Below are 22875 nucleotides of genomic sequence, written 5' to 3'. Positions count from 1 at the left end.
ATATTTTTTTTACAAATTTGGGATAATAAATGTGCAAGATTATCCCATGGAAAGTCATTTGTGGCCGGGGCGGTGGCGCACGCTTGTAATCCCAGCATTTGGGAGGCTGACACCAGAGGATGGCGGTTCGCAGACAGGCTCGGCTACTTACTGAGGCCCCCTGCAACTCAGTGAGACCCTGTTTCAAAATAAAGAATAAAAAATAGGGCAGGGGGTGTAGCTCGGAGGTAGAATGCCCCTGGATTTCATACCCAGTACCGCAAATAATTAATTAATTAATTAATTAATTAATTAAAAATTGGGATGACGGTGTAACTCGGAGGCAGAATGTCCCTGAATTCAATTCTCATCATCAAAATAAATAAATAATCAGACCGGAGATATAATTTAGGAGTAAAATTCCCTTGGGTTTAATACCCAGTACCAAAAAAAAAAAAAAGAAAAGCATAGAATAGTGCAAATAATGCTACCTTTTATGTAATAAAAAAGGAAAAATAAGAATATGCATTTTTGCTTCTAAACATAAATTCTTGAAGGATTCATAAGAAACCAACAGTAGTTATTTATTGGAGGCATCCAACAGATAAAGTCTAAGAGGGAAACTTAATTTTATACGCTCTTACACTTGAGAGTTTTGAATTATGTCAAAATATTATCTATTGTCAAAATGACCTCTATAAAAGCTATATACATGAGGACAAAGAAGAATTGTCTTGCCTCCTGCTTGATATTATAGTTTCAGTTCATTTTTGATACTTTGATTCCTGAATTAAGAGCATAAAATGTAAATTCAAAATAGTAGAAAAAAACCAAGTTTTTAGGGGTGTGTGTGTGTGTGTGTGTGTGTGTGTGTGTTAGATACTGGGGATGGATCTCAGGGGAATTCTTCCTCTGAGCTACATCCCTCAGTCCTATTCTATTCTTTATTTTGAAACCGGGTCTTACCAAGTTGCAGAGGGGCTCAGTATGTTGCTGGGGCTGGCTGCAAACCTGCGATCCTCCTGTCTCATCCTCCCAACTGCGATTACAAGTGTGTGCCGCGCCCAACTAGTTTTTATGGATTCTAATACATAATATATTATATCTAAATGATTCTCTCTTTCATTTTAGGTGATAGAAGAAAATGGAATTCGTAAAATTATCATCGTGCCTCAGACAATTGACTATCACACAACCATGCCTGCTCCCATACAACCAATATCTCACTTCATAACACCACCCTCTTTTATATATCCATCGTCCCCTCAACTGATGTTTCCCCCAGTTCAAGGGGAATTCCCACTACCTTTCTTCCAGGAACCTGTGCCACAGCAGCTGCCTCCGCCGCTGCCACCACCACCAGCGACATTTATATATCAAGAGCATCAAGGTAGGATACAGTTTTCTTAAACAGGAAATCCTTTGAGTTTGTTATAATTAATAGATTTGGACCGCTAGTAAAATGAAGTAAAGAGCCGGGCGTGGTGGCACACGCTTGTAATCCCAGCATTCGGAGGCAGAGACCTGCGGATTGAGGTTTGTTTGCAGACAGCCTCAGCTACTTAGCGAGGCCCTTAGCAACTCAGTGAGACCCAACCTGGACACTCACTGTTGGGAGGGGGGGAGGGGAAGTGGCGGGTGGGAGAGGGCTCCAAGAGTCTGAATGTATGCCATTTTCAATATGATCCATATAAAAATAAAATCAATAAATTTTTTAAAATAATAATTTTTAAAAAGATTAAGCCCAGCGTGGCGTGGTGGAACACGCCTGTAATCGCAGCAAATGGGAGGCTGAGACCCAAGGATCACAGTTCGTGGACAGCCTCAGCTACTTAGTGAGGCCGTCTGCAATTTAGTGAGACCTGGTTTCAAAATAAAGAATAAAAATAGGGCTGGGGTTGTAGCTCGGAGGTAGAATGCCCCTGGGTTCCATCCCCAGACCCGCAGAAATAAATAAATAAATTAGTTAAAGAATAAAAATAGGGCTGGGGGTGTAGCTCAGGGATAGAATGCCCCTGGGTTCCACCCCCAGTATTGCAAAAAATAAATAAATAGATAAATAAATAAATAAATAAATATGCTGGGCATAGTGGCGCACTCTTGTAATCCCTGCGTTTGGGAGGCTGATACAGGAGGATCGTACAGATTTGAAACCACCCTTAGCTACTTAGGCTCTCAGCAACATAGTGAGACTCTGTTTCCAAATAAAATATAAAATAGGTCTGGGAGTATAGCCCAGAGGTAGAAAAGCTTCTGGGTTCCACCCCCAGTACCCCCTAAAAAATAAATAAAATAAAAAGACTAAAAAACAGGGCTGGGGGTATAGCTCAGAGGTATAATGCCCCTGGGTTCCATCCCCAGTACAGCAAAAAATAAAAAAGAATAAAAAGTAGCACCAGGGGTATAGTTTGGAGGTCCAATGCCCCTGGGTTCCATCCCCAGTACTGCAAATAAATAAATAAATAAATAAATGAAAAAAGTGGAAGACAGTAACATATCTGTGAATTGTTGCATTTCGTGCATGTATATGAGGACTGATCACTCTCCTTAGGCAAAATGATTATAATTCCTAAGGTTTATGTCTTAGGCCTATAAATATTTTTGTACTTTTATATACTGTGTGACTTATGATACTTATTTTTTTTTACCTTTAAGGAAGAGTAATTTTTAAAATTTGATTGGCACAACATAATTATACATCTTAATGATATACAAAGTGATCTATTCATACATCCCCACATCTCTTGGTGGGATTTTCCCCTAACCCTATCCAGATACCCCCTCTTCCCTTGTTTTATATACCCTAGTAAGATTGTTAGTCATACTTTCATATAGGGGCATAATATTTGGTCTATTCCCTTCTCCAAGCCTATAATATCAGATTGGAAAATCATAAACCGGGTGTGGTGGCACATATATGTAATCCCAGTACTTGGGAGGCTGAGACAAAAGGACCGAAGGTTTGAGGACAGCTTCAAGCAAATAGCAAAATTCTCAGCAATCTAGCAAGACCTTGTTTCAAAACAAAAGTAAAACGGGTTGGGAGTGTAGCTCCCTGATGTAGAATGCCTGAGTTCAATCTTCAATACTGCAAAAAATTAAAAAAGGAAAGAAAAGCATAAAAGACATTTGATTTTTCATGTCATCTACTGAGAATATAAAAGACACTGGAAAGGCAACATTATAAATCATCCTATGACCTTAAAATTTGGAAATGGAGTTACTACTTAAGAAAACATGTTATTTGCTTGTGTTTTTCTTTCTGTGCATATCAATATATCATAAACATACACATACAGATACAGACACATGCATATGTAATATGTATATAAAAGCAAAGCCGGAAATTGTTTAAAAGCATAGTTATCCATGCTCTTTTGTCAGGTTCAAATAAGAACTTGAGATGTATAATTATTATACTTATCAAACATTATCCCAATGTCTCTTTTAGAAATCTCTTCTCATGGAAGAGTAAATTATAACCAATTTGATGAAAAGGCTGCTAAGATAGGAGACTATATGAAGAAAAAACTGAGAGAACGTCAAGTTGGTGGACACAGGAATAACTATATGGTTACCAGCAACTCTTTCGTTGTGAACAAAACTGATGATGTCTCTAGTGTTTCTGATACTCTAGGCACCTCTTCTGTGAACTCTGCTCTGACCTCCCTTACTGCTTACAACACTTCAAGCACTGACTCTGTGGATAGTCCTCCAAGCACCTGCACTGTTGACAGTACCTCAAGCACCAGTCCCATGGACAGTGCCCCATGCACCCACACTGTGGACGACACCCCAAGTCCCCACGCTGTGGACAGTGCGCTCAGTATTGACGCTGCTGATGATATTCCCACTACTGACATCATAGACGATCCTCCCGTCACTCACAGCACTGACAAAACTCCCAGCAGTTCTCCCGCTGACCATGCCCCTAGTCAATCGGCCTCTGCCAATACTCTTGACTCCGCCACCACCGAAAGTGCTGCAGGGCCTTCCTGCGATGGCCAGGCTCCCACACCTACCGCCTCGGAGGGACCCTCCACTACTGACAGTCTACCCAGCTCTTCTCTTTCGGAGAGCACTCCCAATACTTCCATCTCTGAAAATGTTCCCTGCATTTCTGCCACTGACGGTGCTCTCGGTCCTTCTGCCAATGATAACGCTCCCTGTACTTCCAATGCTGCCGGCACACCCAACACAGCCAGGGCTCAGGGGGAGAGCAGTCACGCCAAGAAACAGAATGCTACGGGAGGTGGAGACAACAAACAGGAATCGGGTGGAAAACAAAACAAGAGCCAGTCATCGGATGCAGCAGAAAAAGGTAAAACTGAAGTTGGTTTTACCATCAAGAGATACACGGTGTAATGTTTAGGAATATCAGTGCATTTTACCTAGCTTGGTGCCATAATCAGCTTCCAGTTCCTCTTCTTTGTACCTCTATACCTCTAAATTCTTTTTCCAGCCTGGCATGATGATGCATGTCTGTAATCCCAGCACTTAGGAGACCGAGATAGGAAGAACAGGTTCGAGGCCAGCCTCTGCATCTTAATGAGCTCCCGCGCCAGCAAATTAGCAAGACACTGTTCCCCAAAAAAAAAAGTTTCTTAGTACTAACTTTAAAAAAATATGTGTAGGTTATTTGTAGTCTTGATTTTCCTTTTAGTTTGCTCATTTATTACTTTTTAAATAAAAATTATAATGCTAATATTTAATTAAAAAGAGAAAAAGTACAGCCTTGAGATAGAACGCCCCTGGGTTCAATCCCCAGTAAATCTCTCTCACACACACACACACACACACACACACACACACACACACACACACACATACACACACACCCCTAACCCTCCTATCTGAATCTTCGTGCCCTTTAATTACTAACTCCTCATTCCCTCCCCTCCCAACCTCTGGTAACCACCATTCTATTTCCTACTGCTGTGATTTCAAATTGATTAATTTCCACGTGTGAGGTCATGCAGTATTTGCCTTTCTGTGCTTGACTTATTTCACTTAGTATAATGTCCTCCAGATTCATCCATGTTGTAGCAAATGTCAATATCCCCCCTTGTGAAACTGAGTAGCATACAAAACCACATTTAAGATGCCTTTTATCATCATGAAGAAATAACTGTCCTCATGCAAAATAGACAGACCACACAATTTTCTCTACTTGCCTGCCAGTAAGACGTTGTAATTTACTCCGCAATCATGATCAGTTGACAGGATTTTATTTAAATAGAGGACTTTTGTTCGTTTTTATTGTTTGCTTTTAGTATTACACGTTTTGGGCTGCTTAAGTCTTTTAAGGTAAATTGCTGATAGATGTTTAGTAGTCCTCTTCTTTATGATAGATTTGCAGTGAAATAATAGACATCTAACCCTTATCTCTTGTTTTTGCCAATGTAATATGTTGTCTTGGGGTGTTTTTTAACTTTCAGAATGCAAAACAGAACAAAGAAAGCCATGCTGTTTCATCATTGAGAAACCTGTTGTAAGTAACTTAAACAAATATTTAAGTATCCCTTTTCATTTACTTTGATGAGCAAAAACCTGCAAATTCACTAGTATTTTTCTCTTGTACAGTTCTGAGGGGATACTGAAGATTTAACCCAAGGAGCATCTCCTTCAGAGCTACAATTCCAACCCTATTTTATGTTTTGTTTTTGAAACAGGATCTCACCAGGTCACTGAGTGTCTTGCAAGATTGCTAAGGCTATCCTCAAACCTGCGACCCTCCTGTCTCAACCTCCCAAGTACAGTGTTTACAGGCATACACCATCATGCCTAACTCAACAGTTTTTATTTGAAGCATTTACCTGGTTAAAATTTCATAATCTCCTTTAGCATTCTCATAAGTAAGAATTCATTGTGGCATTGTTAAGGATAATAGTAATGGTTTATTATTTGATAACAGTATATAGTACCTGATCTGAGAGCGGTATACTTAACATTAAATAATATTTAAGGATATTCAATTATAAATTAAAAATTAGAAGCCATGCAAATTGTCACATGTTTGTAATCCTAGTACTTGGGAGGCTGAGACAGGAGGATCGAAAGTTCGCAGCCAGCCTCAGCTACTTAGTGAGGACCTCCACAACTTAGTGAGATCCTGTTTCAAAATAAAAGTAGGTCTGGGGTTGTAGCTCGGAGGCAGAATGCCCTTGGATTCAATCCCCACTACAACAACAACAAAAAAGAAATTATAATTTTTAAGTATACTCCTTGAATTTTTGTTATTTTAGGTTTCTGATATTCAAACAAGATCAGCTGTTATTTCCTGGAATCTGCATGGTTCTGAGAAATGTGATCATACTAAGTCTCCTGTAATATTTGAACTGGCAGTATCTAACAGTGGTAAAAATGGAAAATTTAAAAACATTTATATGTAAGTCTTTCTTTTTAATCATTTCTGATTTCTCATACTTCAAGCATGCAACCTAAATATACAGACCCCAAGTTACACCAAGGCTGAATTCTAAAGGTTTTTCTGACATTTTTCTAAGCTTTGAAAGCAGTTTTCTACAGAAATTGTTCTCTCTTTTTTTTTTTTTGTGGTACTGGGGGTGGAACCCAGAGGCTTTCTACCTCCGGGCTATACTCCCAGACCTTTTTACCTTTTTTATATTTTATTTGGAAACAGGGTCTCACTAAGTTGCTGAGAGCCTCACTAAGTAGCTGAGGCTGGCTTCGAACCCACGCGATCTTCCTGTCTCAGCCTCCCAAGCGCAGGGATTACAAGCGTGCGCCACCACGCCCAGCTAAGAAATTTTCTCTAAATGGTGATAAGATTGCCAGATCAACCCACAAAACTCATTGGATTAAAAGTATATTAGAGCTGAGAGGGGGCCTGAATATCAACCAGCCCATTCTCTTCATTTAACACTCTTCCTGTTTGGGCAAGTTTAAACTCAGGGAAGGAAACAACTCCTCTGATTCCTCCTCACTTTTCACTAAGGTCATTCTAAGGAAAAATAAAGTTTCACATGATGGTAGGCTTTGGAGTACATGAGCCAGATACTTAGATCACAATGGGAATTATTAGCAGTTGCGCTCTCCTGGGATTTCCATTACAGGAGCTAATTATGTGGTAGAGGCTATGATAGTAGCAGGATGAGCTCAGGAGCATGCTCAACAGATAGAGGCAGGACAAGGGAGGGTAGAGTGGAGGACACAGCAGAAGCACATCCAGCCACTCCCTGTAGGCTCTGGACTGATTCAGGATATGCAATCTGAAAGACAAACTACGAGAGGCAGAGTGAGAAGGAGATCGCAGGTTGGGGAAGGAAGAAAAATGCCTATGCACAAGGCAGTATGTCAGCCAAAGGCCACAGAGCTAGCTGCACGTTTATTTATGTATGTGTGTGTATTTATTTATTTATTTATTTATTTATTTATTTATTTATTTATTTTTCAGTACTGGGGATGGAACCCCGGGACATTCTACCTCTGAGCTCCACACCCAGCCTTATTTTTTGTTCTTTACTTTGAAACAGGGTCTCACTGAGTTGCAAAGGGCCTCACTAAGTACCTGAGGCTGGTCGCTAACCGCGATCCTCCTGTCTCAGCCTCCCAAATGCTGGGGTTACAAGTGTGTGCCAGTACCGGGATTACCATGCCTGGCTTATCTACACAATATTTTGAAAAACATACCTTACACTTTACTTGATAGAATGTGTTGTCTTTGGGAGCCTAAAAGTGAAAATCTGAATTTGGCTATAGATTGTTATGATTTTTTTCTTTTAGAATTAACACATAAACATTTGTAACAAATTACCATCTATTATATATAGGATAGGGGAATGGGGAGAAGTAAAATGTAAAAAAGATGCATATAAAATTACCTTTGTGTGAATTTAAATGACAGTCTTTTCCTGTTATTGTGCACTTTATTTTTTTTATTTTTTTTATTTATTTATTTTTTTTGGTGGTACTGGGGTTCCTGGAAGCCCTTCTACCTCCGGGCTACACTCCCAGACCTATTTTATATTTTTGAAACAGGGTCTCTTACGCCAGCACGGCTGGCTTCGAACCTGCGCGATCCTCCTGTCTCCGCCTCCCAAGCGCGGGGATTACAAGCGTGCGCCACCACGCCCGGCATTATTGTGCACTTTAAAAAAAAATCATTGGAGCTGGCTGTGGTGGCGCACACTTGTAATCCCAGTACTTGGGAGTCTGAGACAGGAAGATTGTGGGTTCGCAGCCAGCCTCAGCTACTTAGTGAGACCCTCTGCAACTTAATGAGACCCTATTTCAAAATAAAGAATAAGAGCCAGGCTGAGACAGGAGGATCACACAGGTACAAAGCCAGCCTCAGCTACTTAGTGAGGCTCTTAGCAACTTAGTGAGACCCTGTTTCCAAATAAAGTATAAAAAAGGTCTGGGAGTATAGCCTGGAGGTAGAAAAGCCCCTGGGTTCCACCCCAGTACCACACACACACAAAAAGAAAAATAAATAAAGAATAAAAAGTAGGGCTAGAGATGGAGCTCTGAGGTACAGTGCCCCTGGGTTCCATCCTCAGTACCACAAAAACAAGAAAGAATAAAAAATAGGGCTGGGGGTGTAGTTTGGAGGTAGAATGCCCCTGGGTTCCATCCCTAGTACCACAAACACAAATACATACATTTTTAAAAAAATAATTAAATTTTCATTTAGAAAAATACTTGTCTCCCAGCACTACAAAAGAAAAAAGGAAGGAAGGAAGGAAGGAAGGAAGGAAGGAAGGAAGGAAGGAAGGAAGGAAGGAACCAAAAAGGTTGCCTATGGCTGGGCGTGGTGGCGCACGCTTGTAATCCCAGCATTCAGGAGGCTGAGACCGGAGGATCGCAGTTCGCGGACAGCCTCAGCTACTTAGTGAGGCCCTCTGCAACTCAGTGAGACCCGGTTTCAAAATAAAGAATAAAAAATAGGGCAGGGGGTGTAGCTCGGAGGTCGAATGCCCCTGGGTTCCATCTCCAAACCCACAAACAAAGTTTGCCTATGATCCTGATCACCTTGAGTAGCCTTGACTTAAAAGTATACATTTTTAGCTCTTTTGGATGGTGTTTTAGGATATGGAGCCTGAAGGATCTCTTAAGATAGTAGAGTGCACTTAGGAACTTGTGTCTTGTTCAGGGAGACAAGAGTTTGGGGCACAGTCACTCTACTGAATAGCAGAGTAGCCCATCCCAGAAAATTGCTGTGTATGACTACATGGACAAATTGCACGGCACATGGTGTCTTTGAGGCTTTTCATATCTACAGTACTTAAATAAGCTGGTTTAAAGCAAATCTGTACTGATGCACTGTTAGAATTTTGCACGGGAAAAATGGGAAAATTGTCTTCCTTAAGGCTCTATTAACTTGGCATGTGATAAAATATTTTGAATTATTAATATCACCATTTTGATGCATATGAAATGGGTTAAAGCTATGCAAACTTCAAGGTCATTCGTGCTTCTTTGTCAGTTGAGTTTATAACATTAGCACTGTCTATTTAGCTTTTAAATATGTATGAGAGCCATTATAAACAAAGGCTATCTTCACAGTGGTGATGAAGTTACGTTTACCCTACTGGATCTCCAACCATCCATGGCCTATTACATCAGGTAAGAGCCCCATCATCCACAACACACCTCAGCAGGTAGCCAGCCAGACTCCCTACTCTGTATCCGTTCACTGTTCAAATTCCTGTAGTCAGCCTAGCTATTTACCAGCAAAGTGGCCTTTCCTCCAAACTTCAAAACAACTCCCTCCAAATCCAGCTCTATTAAGTTCACTCTCTTTAATTTAAAACAGGTGAGGCCTGGCGACACACACTCGTCATCCTAGTGCTTGGGAGGCTGAGACAGAAGGATCCAAGTTCACAGCCATCCTCGGCTACTTAGGGAAGCCCTCCACAACTCAGTGAGACCCAGTTTCAAAATAGAGAATAAAAATAAAGCTGTGGTGTAGCTCACAGGCAAAATACTCCAGGGTTCAATCAAGTACCTCAAAAAACTAGAGAAATAAAACAGATGAGAGTTTACTTTGGGAATCATTATCTGCAAGGACTCAACCTTGTTTTTAATATATATATATATATATATATATATATATATATATATACTGTGTGTGTGTGTGTGTGTGTGTGTGTGTGTGTGTGTGTGTAGTACTGGAGATGGAACCCAGGGGCATTCTACCTCCAAAGTACACTCCAGCCTTATTTTTATTCTTTATTTTGAAGCAGGATCTTACTGAGTTGCAGAGGGCCTCAACTAAGTAGCTGAAGCTGGGTTTGAATTGAGATCCTCCTGTCTCGGCCTCCCGAATGCTGGGATTACAAGCATATCATTTCTGAAACAGGGTCTCACTGAGTTGCAGAGGGCCTCACTAAGTAGCCAGGGCTGGCTTAGAACTCAGATCCTCTTGTCGCAGCCTCCCAAGTACTGGGATTACACGTGTGCCCCACCACACCCGACTGATCTCTTATATATTTCTTATATTAGCTCTTAGGAAACATATCTGGAAATTCAAGTTTGCAATTTAATATGTGTGTTTGAAAGCTTACAACAATCGTCATTTCATTTTTAGGGTCACAACTGTTAAAGGCTCAGAACACAGAACAAAGTCCGAAGTGATTGGCTTCACAACACCAGGCTGCAAACCGGACCCTCCACTTGCACCGAAACTGATCAACCGATCCAAGAGTAGCCTGAATTTACAGTGGAAAGTAAGATTTTACTGGCAAAGCATGATGTGGGATTTGTGTGAGTGTGTGGTGTGTGTGTGCGTGTGTGCATGTGTGTGTGTTCATTCGTGTAATGCCGGGGATTGAACCCGAGGCCTTATGCATATTGTACCACTGAGCTACATCCCCAGCCCAGTAGAACATGATTTTAAAACAATCTACTCGTGGCGCGCGCTTGTAATCCCCGCGCTTGGGAGGCAGAGACAGGAGGATTGCGCAGGTTCGAAGCCAGCCGCGCGCTCTGTCTTAGGAGACCTTGTTTCCAAATAAAAATGTAAAATATAGGTCTGGGAGTGTAGCCCGGAGGTAGAAGGGCTTCCAGGAATCCCAGTACCACCAAAAAAAAAAAAATCTACTCTTTCCTAAATTTCAAATATGGAATTACCATGCCTCATCTGACCTACTTGCTGGCATTTTTCTTCACAGGACTCTTTTTCTTCTATCTAGATTATGTCAAATAAATTGAGAAATGTCGATAAGAATTTCAATAATGTTTGAAGTACCAATTTCTACAACCTAAATATAGTTATTTATAATCACACTAATAAACTATGCCACAGTTTGCTTAAGTATTAATTTGCTTACTTGTATATAATTTGGAAAACACAATTAAACGGAATGCGGACATTTTTTTAGACTGTAAAAAGTGCATTTTATCTTTAAAATCGGAATTGCTGAGCCGGGTGTGGTTGTGCACGCTTGCAATCCCCGCGCTTGGGAGGCTGAGACAGGAGGATCACACAGGTTCGAAGCCAGCCTCAGCTACTGCATGAGGCTTTCAGCAACTTAGTGAGACCCTGTTTCCAAATAAAGTATAAAATAGGGCTGGGAGTATAGCCCGGAAGTAGAAAGCCCCTGGGTTCCACCCCCAGTACCACAAAAAAAAATCTGAATTTTTTTAAAAATGAAATATAATCAGATTGGTTTTACAATAATTTATATTACTAAATGCATATGCATATATACATTATATATATAGCTCGTACATATATATAGATATAGATCTGTTTACTATGTAAGAACAGTGTATCATACTTTTATCTTTCTAATATTTTTAGGGCTCCAACGATAATGGTTCCAAAATAAACAGCTTCCTTTTGGAATGGGATGAGGTATGCAGTTATTTTCTTTAAATGCACTTCTTGGCCGGGCGTGGTGGCGCACGCTTGTAATCCCCGCGCTTGGGAGGCTGAGACAGGAGGATCGCGCAGGTTCGAAACCAGCCTCAGCTACTTAGTGAGGCTCTCAGCAACCTACTGAGACCCTGTTTCCAAATAAAATATAAAATAGGTCTGGGAGTATAGCCCGGAGGTAGAAAGCCCTGGGTTCCACCCCAGTACCACCAAAAAAGAAAAGCACTTCTTGTGTAGACTTATTAATGTTATGATGCATTTTGATGTTAATTGTTAATATTCTATTTTTGTATGCTATTAAGGGCAAAGGTGAACAATTCAAAAGCTGTTATATGGGGACCATGAAGCAGCACAAGATCCTTAAACTGAACGCTTCTACAAAATACTCCTTCAGATTAGCTGCCAAAAACAACTTCGGCTTAAGGTACATTGAATTTTTAACATATTTCAATGTCTGTATTTCCAGAAGAATCTGAAATTAATTTTTCGTCGTACTTTATGCTTCAGTGATTTCAGTGAAATAGCAGCCTTCCATACATCAGGAACTATGCCTCCAACACCTTCACCGCCGAAGCTCAAAGAAGCAGGAATCTGTAGTTTGGCACTGGAATGGCGTGCTCCAGCTAACACAAACCCGAATGACAGCCTGACTTACGTATTAGAAATGGAGGAATCAGGATCTGTAAGTTTTCATTTCCCGTACTTTAATCTACAACCTCGGTGCCAGGTACCTCTTCTACGCATTTCTTACTTGCAAAATATTGGAAACGTGGTCAGCTCACTTTCTACTCAACTCAGTCAGGAATCACCTGGTCCCTCAGTCTCTAGGCTCCCAACGAAATCAATGCAGAATCAGGGCTAGGCAAGCCTTCACAAGTACCCAGATCCCCAGAATTAGCTAAAAGCAGCAGAACTAGCTAAAAGTGGCCATAGCTACAGCAGAGACTCAGAATGATGTGTTTAGCATCTTCAATATTCAACCCTCTCTGGATGATCTGGGCAGTCACATAAATCTTTAGCACCGTAACATAATTCTACCAACTTATGCCCTTATCTTTTTGGATTCTTGATGTGGGTAGATAATTGTTTCGTTCTATTCTGAACCTTCAAATCTATACTGAAAAGGCTAGTCAGGTTTTTGTTTTTGTTTTTTTTTTTTTTTTCCGGTACTGGGGATAGAACCCAGGGTATTCTACCTCTAAGCTACACCCCAGCCCTATTTTTAATTCTTGATTTTGAAACAGGGTCACACTGAGTTACAAAGAGCCTCACTAAGTAGCTGAGACTGTCTGCAAACCCAGATCCTCCTATCTCCGCCTCCCAAATGCTGGATTACAAGCGTGTGCCACAATGCCTGACTAAAGCTAGTCAGTTTTAAAAGCAGCTGTAGCCGGGCGTGGTGGCGCACGCTTGTAATCCCCGCGCTTGGGAGGCAGAGACGGGAGGATCGCGCAGGTTCGAAGCCAGCTGCTCTGGTTTAAGAGACCCTGTTTCCAATTTTTTTAAAAAAAGCAGCTGTAAATTGTCATAGATTTTTTTTTCCACATTTTTTTTTTTTTTTTTTTTTGCGGTACCAGGGATGGAACACAGGGGCATTCTACCTCCGAGCTTCAACCCCAGCCCTATTTTTTTATTCCTTATTTTGAAACAGGGTCTCATTGAGTTGCAGAGGGCCTCATTAAGTAGTGGAGGCTGTCTTCGAACCATGATCCTCCTGTCTCAGCCTCCCAAATGCTGGGATTACAAGCGTGCGCCACCACGCCCGGCTACCACAATTTTTAAAAAGCAGTTAACAACCAGATGTGGTGGCACACACTTGTAATCCTAGTACTTGGGAGGCTGAGACAGGAGGATAACACAGGTTCATAGCCAGCCTCAGCTACTTAGCGAAACCCTCTGCAACCTAGTGAGACCCTGTTCTAAAATAAAGAATTAAAATAAAACAGGGCTGGGATTGTAACTCGGAGGTACAATGCCCTGGGTTCAAACCCCAGCCACCATCCCACAAAAAAAAAGCAGCGTAACATTGAGAAGTGTTCTTTGTAGCAAATAATAGGCTAAGTTCTTTTCCGTGTATTACAGAATAAAATCCTAAAAAACAAGGAGCCCTCCGAAGTAGAAATGAGTTCCATTTTTTAATATGGAGATGTGGATGTTCAGAAAAATTGAGGGACTTGCTCAGGACCACTGAGATGGAAAATGAAGTGAAATGAGAACCTGAACCCAGGCCAGCCTGGCTCCTAACTTCATTGTCTTGCATTTCCAGGGACTAGGTTTTAAACCTAAATACAATGGAGAGGACCTCTCATGCACTGTACAAAATCTTCAGAGAAGTACCGCATACAAGTTTAGGGTATGTGGCTATAATTCACATATTTGTGTCATATCTTAATATAAAATTACCCTCGACACGAGGGAAAAAATGAGTGTCTTTTTTTCTTTGAAATTGAACCTTATTTTGCATTTAGTTCTCATACACTCAAATAACTTTCTTTAGATCTGTAAACTACACATTAGTAAACCAGACATTTTTTTCTCTATGGTCAACCAAGGAATTCTCTTTTTCTCAAATAGATCTTTGCCTATAATATGGAAGGAAGAAGTAACCCCAGTGGAGAAGTGAAATACACGACCTGTCCGGATAAGCCTGGACCCCCTCAAAAACCATATATAAAAGGAAAGATCCATCCACATCGAGTTAAAATCGGATGGGGTAATGTTTGTGTGTGGGAGCTGAGTTTTTGTTGTTTTGTTATTTTGTCTTGTTTTGGTGATACAGGAATTGAATCCAGGGGCTTTCTACCTCTGAGTTCTACCTAGCCCAATGTTTTTATTTTTGAAATAGGGATTCATTAAGTTGCTGAGACTGGCCTTGAACCTGTGATCCTCCTGTCTCAGCTTCTCAAGTACTGGGATTATAAGCATGTGCCACTGTGCCCAGTTTGTATTTAAAATCTGCTTTCTGTTTTAATATTGAAAATAAATCTTCCTCTAATTGCCCTTAGCTGTATCAAATATTATCTTACTCATTTGTATATATAAAATATTCTGCCCTACAAATGAACTTAGTTCTAAACCATATTATTTTCTCTAGTTCTCTATTGAAGTTTTAATTGCTGCCTTGTTAATTCACACATGAAGAAGTTGTTGGCCGGGCGTGGTGGCGCACGCTTGTAATCCCAGCATTCTGGAGGCTGAGACCTGGAGGATCGCGGTTCGCAGACAGCCGCAGCTACTTAGGCCCCTCTGCAACTCAGTGAGACCCGGTTTCAAAATAAAGAATTAAAAATAGGGCAGGGGGTGTAGCTCGGAGGTCCAATGCCCCTGGGTTCCATCCCCAGACCCGCAAAAAAAAAAAAAAGGAAAAAAAGAAGTTGTTGAATTTTATATGGGTTCTTTTTTGTGTGTGGTACTGAGGGTGGAACCCAGGGGCTTTTCTGCCTCCAGGCTATACTCCCAGACCTATTTTTTATACATTATTTGGAAATGGTCTCACTAAGTTGCTGAGAGCCTCACTAAGTAGCTGAGGCTGGCTTCAAACCTGTGTGATCCTCCTGTCACAGCCTCCCAAGCGTGGGGATTAAAAGCGTGCACCACCATGCCCGGCTTATGGGTTCTTAAATATTACACTTACTTTGATTACATCTAATACAGAGGCCACAATTAGAAGGTCATATCAATGATAAATGTCACCTTAGCCAGAAATTATATTTATATAATTTTTGCCTCTAAACCAAAGAAATCGACTTTATGGTGCTCATAGTTAATATTTCAGCCTCTTCAAAATAACTTTAAAATATTATTTGAGCTGGATGTGATAGCACATGCCCACAGTCTCAGTACTTTGAAGGCTGAAACAGGAGGATGGCAGCCTCAGTAACTGAGTGAGACACTGTTTCAAAAAAAAGGGGGAAGCCAGGCGTGGTGACGCACACTTGTAATCCCAGCATTCGGAAAGCTGAGACCGGAGGATCGCGGTTCGCAGACAGCCTCAGCTACTTAGTGAGGTTCTTTGCAACTCAGTGAGACCCTGTTTCAAAATAAAGAATAAAAAATAGGGCAAGGGTTGTAGCTTGGAGGTCAAATTCCCCTGGGTTCCATCCCCAGATCCACAAAAAATGGAGGGGGGGAAGCCAGCCATGGTGGCACACCAGCATTTGGAGACAGGAGGATCAATGTTCATGGACAACCTCAGCTACTTAGACCCTTTGCAACTCAGTGAGACCCTGTTTCAAAATGAATAAAAAATAGGGCTGGGAGTGTAGCTCGGAGGTAGAATGCACCTGGGTTCCATCCCTAGTACTGTAAAAAAGGGGGGAATCTGGGGGTATAACTCGGAGGTAAAATGCCTCTGGGATCAATCTCCAGCACCTCAAAAATATTATTTTTGTACTTTATGTTCCCAAGCATATATATATTTTCACAGTCTTGATTGATATCTGGATATTAATTTGCTAGTTTCATGTTTGTATTTTTCTCTGTAAAAAGTTTAACTAATGAAATAGCATTCCAGAGAATGACTTACAAGTTCATCCAATAATTATCTTAATTTTATTCCTCCTTTCAGAGTCACCCAAAGATAATGGTGGAACATACATTTCAAGTTACAGTTTAGAAGTTAGTGTAAATTCAGATGGTAAGACATCATGATTTTTTTAAGATTTTATTTTGAAATCATTTTAGACTTGCCTAGAAGTTACAAAAATAGTCCAGAGTTCTCATATAAAACTTTCGCTCAACTTCTAATATTAATATCTTGCATAGCAATGTAACAATTGTCAAAACCAGGAAATTGGCCTTGGTAGTATAATCTTGTTAACTGAGCCCCAGAACATGGGTTTCTCCAGTTTGGGGTAACAAATCATGCTTACTTGCTGCTGTCTTATGATTTCATGAATATTCTAGGAATACAGTGTTTTCACTATTAGAAAGAGAGAATTATAGCAAGTTAATTTCCAAAAGAATTACTTCTTATTATATACATATCATAGGAACTCATAATTTGCAATCAACCGATAAATAAATTAGATAAATTTGCTTTTACATCTTTTAGAGAATGTCTGGGACACCATCTACAGTGGTACCACAAAGGAATTTCTGTATGATCAGCTGAAACCTGATACTACATACAAACTCAGAGTCCTTTGCACCTCTCCTATAGGCAAAAGCCAGGTGAGGAAAGAGAGAAAAGTATTGAAATCGAGTATTGAAATGAACTATATAATTTTATTAAATGTTTTACAAAACTGATCTTGAATTTAATATAGTCATAAGGTACTTTGTATTTCTCTTAGCCTTCCGATATATTGACTATTCAAACAGCAACTCTTTCTCCTGAATCTTGCCAACCTTCGTCCATAAATGGTAAAACAAACCATAATGAAAACAACCTCCAAAGTGGTGAGGCTTTACCTGAATTTTCTGTTCTGTGGCGTGTGTGTTAGCGCATGCGTGCGTGCGTGCGTGCGTGCGTGCGTGCGTGCATGTGTACTAAATGTTATTAAAGCAAAACGAATAGTTTTCTTTTGATACAAAATCAGATGTTGCATAGTAAATTGTTTCTTAGTCATCAAAATCCCACAGCCGGGCTTTGTGGCCCAAGCTTGTAATCCCAGTATTCGGGAGGCTGAGACAGGAGGATCGTGGTTCACGGACAGCCTCAGCTACTTAGTGAGGCCCTCTGCAACTCAGTGAGACCCTGTTTCAAAATAAAGAATAAAAAATAGGGCTGGGGGTGTAGCTCAGAAGTAGAATGCCCCTAGGTTCCATCCTAAGTACTGCAAAAAAAAAAGAAAGAAAGAAATCCCACAATTTTTAATGTCTATAAATTAAATTAAAAAGTTAATTGAAATGATATGTTTTGAGTAACTGTACAACATTTAAAAATAGAAGTGTCTTCGCCGGGTGTGGTGGCGCACGCTTGTAATTCCTGCGCTTGGGAGGCAGAGACAGGAGGATCGCACAGGTTCAAAGCCAGCTGCGTGTCCTGGCTTAGGAGACCTTGTTTCCAAAAAAAAAAAAAAAATGTAAAAATAGGTCTGGGAGTATAGCCCGAAGGTAGAAGGGCTTCCAGGAACCCCAGTACCACCAAAAAAAAATAGAAGTGTCTTCAATCCTTTTGCACTTTTTTATGGTTTTAAATTTATTTCTAACAGTTAGGGGAATAGCTCAGTGGTAAAGTGTATACTCAGCATGCATAAGGTTCTGGGTTCTATCATGAACAAAAAAAAATTGTAAAAAAATAATTGTTTTTTTGTGTAATTTATAGACAATTCTACTGCTAGTGAAGCACCTGAACATGTCAAAAATGCAGAAGGTAACCAAGGTGACACAACAGAGCCCCCTGGAGCTGAAGCAAGTTGCACAGTGAGTAAATGGATTCCTGAAGAATCCACAGTAAAAAGAAGTAAATAGGGTAGCCGGGCATGGTAGTACACACCTACAGTCTCAGTACTTGACAAGCTGAGACAGGAGGATCACCTGTCTCAAGTGATTGAGGCTAACCTCAACAAATTAGCAAGACCCTGTTTTGATTTTGGATTTTTTTTAAGGGAGCTGGGCATGGTGGTGCACAATTGTAATCCCAGTATTTGGGAGGCTGAGACAGGAGGATCATGCGTGGTTCGAGGACAGCCTCAGCCACTTAGTGAGGCCCTTTGCAACACAGTGAGACCCTGTTTCAAAATAAAAAATAAAGCTGAAGAAGGAGCAAAGGGGAGGGAATTGGGTAAAGGCTAATTGGGTGTTGTATGTATGTATGCCTCCACTATCTTGTACTCCATAAGATGTATAACTACAATGCACCAATAAAAATTTTTTTAAAGTGAAAAAAGTAGAGCTGAGGGTATCACTCGGAGATAGAATGCCCCCGGGTTCCATCCCAGGTACCATTAAAAAATAAAAATAAAAATAAAATAAAAGAGGGGGGCAGGGGTTGGGGTGTAGCTCAAAGGTGAAATGCCCCAGGATTCAATCCCCAATACCAAAAACAAAAGACGCAAATAGAGTTAGGGAGGTTACAGTATTCGCTTGGCATTTGGATGAAGATATGTTTCTACTGTACATCTTGTCAAGGTGGGAAGTGACCATGCCTGCAAAATCATCTGTGTGTTTACTTATCTCTTGTAGCTTGGATCTGATTCAATGAAGTGTGAAACTCCACCAGTCATAGGCCCTCCGTCGCAATGTGGTACACCTGTGCTAACCTGCAAAGGTCCAACGTGTGTTGTTGTTAGTTGGGAAGTATGTTATCAGTTCAACTATTTTTGCTAATATAAAATGCACATTAATTTGTTTGGGAAGCCTAGAAATTGTAGAGTCCGGGACTGAAATTAGAGTCCCAAAAATCTTGGACTGTGTTTTGTAGAACACAATTAGGACTTGATACATATGGTATTAGGAAGGTTACAGCGACGATATTCCTGCTCTACAGATCCTATATTTGAGGAGAATAGTACATTTGAAAACCAAGTAGACCATCAATAAGTAGCAAATTGAATTTTTAAAGCCAATCCAAGAATCAGTTTTAAGATCTTAGCATTTTTAAAGACCTTCATGAGCCGAGCGTGGTGGCGCACGCTTATAATCCCCGCACTTGGGAGGCTGAGACAGAAGGATCGCACAGGTTCGAAGCCAGCCTCAGCTACTTAGTGAGGCTCTCAACAACTTAGTGAGAGCCTGTTTCCAAATAAAGTATAAAATAGGGCTGGGAGTATAGCCCAGAGGTAGAAAGCTCCTGGGTTCCACCCCAGTACCACCAAATAAATAAATAAAGACCTTCATTAATAAATCTCTGGCAGTATTTTTTATGTAGTGATGATAGGTCAAGATGGAACAGTAAGATTCCAACTCTACACGATAACACAAAAGAATGTGGCTATAACATATTAAAGCTTTTTCTAAAACAAACATGTTTTATACTCATGTGAACATGTTCCCATTGAAACTAATCATGCTAAAAAAAATTAGCCTAATTATTTAATCACCTAGGTATGTTTGAATTTTTCCTTGACTCTAGCAAAGGGTTTTTAGCACTAACATAAGGGCCTTAGTCACTTGATAATAATAAATGACAGAGCTGATTATGTCACTGTATCAAGGCCAGAGAGTACTTGGGTCTATATTTGATCACAACAACCAACAATAATATTAAACATTAATGTGCCTTTTTTCTATTTTAAGCAACTTGTTTGAAAATAATTTTAATACATGTTAAAGGCATTCATCCAATGTGTGATTACCAAATCCATTTTCTTAATTTTATTTTTGCCTTTTAATGTTCATTATAGTATCCTGCCTATGTGTTGTATATGTTATATCTCCTACTATTTCATAGACTATAAATCTTGACATTGAACTGATCATGTTGTAACTCTCCACACTATCTAATGTAGTGAGCATTTAGAGAAAGAACTCAATTTCTGTATTTGTTGCAACTTTCAGATTCCTCAAAGCAATGGTGCGGAAATCACCGACTACAGACTAGAGTGGGGACCAATTGAAGAATCAATGCACTTGATTTACACCGGCCCTTGTCTGCGCTATGAAGTTAAAGGTCTCATTCCTGCAACTACATATTTTTGCAGAGTTCAGGTAAACCTGACGCTCCCTCCAATGTAGAGACAATAGCTATTAACATGACCCATGCACATTAATAAAACGGCCTGCATTTCCATGAAAGAGACCAGAGTGGAGTTCAGAAGGGCGGGACTTGCAAATCACAAATATTGCCCATATTCAGCAACAACATTTTTTTTTTTTTTTGGTGGTACTGGGGTTCCTGGAAGCCCTTCTACCTCCGGGCCACACTCCCAGACCTATTTTGTATTTTTTTTATTTGGAAACAGGGTCTCTTAAGCCAGCAAGGCTGGCTTCGAACCTGCGCGATCCTCCTGTCTCCGCCTCCCAAGCGCGGGGATTACAAGCGTGCGCCACCACGCCCGGCGGCAACAACATTCTTAGCTCTTTCATGTGGCGTTTAAAGCATCGCATAACCTGGCACCTGCTTTCCATTCCATCTTGACATATCATCACTTCTACAATTCTGTGTTTTGTGTATGGGGGGGGGTACTGGGGTTGAACCCAGGGGCATTCTACCTCTGAGCTACACTCTAGCCCTATTTTATCTTTCTTTCTTTCTTTCTTTCTTTCTTTCTTTCTTTCTTTCTTTCTTTCTTTCTTTCTTTCTTTATTTTTTGCAGTACTGGGAATGGAACCCAGGGGCATTCTGCCTCTGAGCTACACCCTCAGCCCTACTTTTTATTCTTTATTTTGAAACAGGATCTCAGTTGCAAAGGGCCTCACTAAGTAGCTGAGGCTGGCTTCGAACTTGCACAATACTCCTGTTTCAGCCTCCCAAATGCTGGGATTACAAGCGCCTGGCTTTTATCATTATTTCAAAACAGGGTCTAAGTTGCCCGGCCTGGCTTCAAACCCAAAATCATCCTGTCTCATTGTCCCAAGCACTGGGATTAAAGGCGTGCACCACCACATCTGGCTATAATTCTGCACCTGTAAATGCTGTATTTGTAAATTACTTAGAAAACACCCAAGATGCTAGTAAAAAAAAAAAAAAAAAAAAAAAAAAAAAAAAAAAAGCACTGGGCCGGGCGTGGTGGCGCACGCTTGTAATCCCTGCGCTTGGGAGGCTGAGACAGGAGGATCGCGCGGGTTCATAAGCCAGCCTCAGCTACTTAGTGAGGCTCTCAGCAACTTAGCGAGACCCTGTTTCCAAATAAAATATAAAAAAGGTCTGGGAGTGTAGCCCAGAAGTAGAAAGCCTCTGGGTTCCACCCCCAGTACCACCAAAAGAAAAAAAAAAGCACTGATTTTTGTACCCCCTTCAGACCTACTGACTCAAAATTTGTAAGCCAAATGTTTGCTAATTAGGACCACCAGTGAAAATGATTATCAATTAGGCAAAACTACATAGAATCTTTATTCCAAAGAAACAAGCCTACTTCACCATCACCGTGAAGTATGACTTGTACATTTCTTCATGCTGTGCTATCTGCCTTTCTTTTATTTTACTTTCTTCTTCTTTTTTGGTACTGGGGATTAAATCCAAAGGTGTTCTACCTTCAAGCTATACCCACAGCCTTCTTTTCTGAAATAGGACCTTGATAGGTTGCTGCAAGCTTCACTAAGTAGCTGGGGCTGCTTGAACCTGTGATCCTCCTGTTTCAGCCTCCCAAATACTGGGATTACAGGTATGGGCCGAATGTCCAGCAATCTGCCTGTCCTGTTCCTCAAAACCCAGCTCTTACATGAGTATTTCCCTGTTATCTGTAGCTGGAAGTGATTTCTTCTTCTGAGCAACTAGAATGATAACTCTCATAGCTCTTTGTGAGACAGTTCAAATTTAGAGTAATCTGATATGTTCTCTTCACAAAGTTTAAGTCATCTAACCGGCCTAGAAAGGGCTGGGGGTATACCTCAGTGATAAAGCACTTGCCTAGCATGTACAAGGCCCTGTGTTGGATCTTCAGCACTGCAAAAAATATAAATAATTTAAAAAGGCCCGAAATGTCCTAGGAGCTCTAATACTGGACAGCTAAGCTCTCTCTCCCATTGCAGTTCATAACTAAAAGTTGTGTTTTATTTATTTATTTTTTACCATGAGTCAAACTTTCCCCATCCTTCCCATCCCTCTACCATTGCACAATTCTACCTTCAACCTCTAGGAGATCAACTATTACAGATATCATATATAAGTGTGATCAGTGCGGTGCTTGTCATTCTGTGCATGGCTTATTTCACTTAACATAGTGACCACCAGTTCCATCTATGTGATAGCAAATTAAAGGATTTTATTCTTTTTCTGGCTAAATAGTATCTAATTATATATATATATATATATATATATATATATATAATCCAATTATACATAACCACGATATATATACATATATCACTGTTTTCTTTATCTGTTCATCAGTCAATGAATACTTAAGTTGTCATCATTTCTCGGTTGTTGAGTGCAGATGGAACTTTGACATATTGAACTCATTTCTTTGCATAAATACTCCACGGTGGGATTGCTCGATCCTATGGTA

The 22875-nt window shown here is 40.4% G+C and overlaps 1 protein-coding gene across 1 annotated transcript in view; it reads left to right on the top strand.

The window, feature by feature from the left end:
* Window positions 1-22875, top strand: part of LOC308279041 (fibronectin type III domain containing protein 3C1-like) — a gene marked incomplete at both ends in the record, with an annotated part of 40768 nt that overhangs the window by 6128 nt on the left and 11765 nt on the right. The window contains 17 exons of the mRNA XM_080719007.1: window positions 1111-1369; window positions 3431-4300; window positions 5418-5470; window positions 6225-6367; window positions 9508-9567; window positions 10532-10670; window positions 11747-11800; window positions 12124-12245; window positions 12329-12503; window positions 14088-14174; window positions 14396-14534; window positions 16389-16457; window positions 16875-16993; window positions 17116-17221; window positions 18090-18217; window positions 18950-19063; window positions 20264-20413. Coding sequence (XP_080575133.1) covers window positions 1111-1369; window positions 3431-4300; window positions 5418-5470; window positions 6225-6367; window positions 9508-9567; window positions 10532-10670; window positions 11747-11800; window positions 12124-12245; window positions 12329-12503; window positions 14088-14174; window positions 14396-14534; window positions 16389-16457; window positions 16875-16993; window positions 17116-17221; window positions 18090-18217; window positions 18950-19063; window positions 20264-20413 — 2787 coding nt within the window. The remainder of the gene's footprint in view (window positions 1-1110; window positions 1370-3430; window positions 4301-5417; window positions 5471-6224; window positions 6368-9507; window positions 9568-10531; window positions 10671-11746; window positions 11801-12123; window positions 12246-12328; window positions 12504-14087; window positions 14175-14395; window positions 14535-16388; window positions 16458-16874; window positions 16994-17115; window positions 17222-18089; window positions 18218-18949; window positions 19064-20263; window positions 20414-22875) is intronic.

This window comes from Muscardinus avellanarius, assembly GCF_963383645.1.
Source record: "Muscardinus avellanarius genome assembly, chromosome: X".
Taxonomy (NCBI): domain Eukaryota; kingdom Metazoa; phylum Chordata; class Mammalia; order Rodentia; family Gliridae; genus Muscardinus; species Muscardinus avellanarius.
This window is presented reverse-complemented; position numbering and strand designations above follow the sequence as displayed.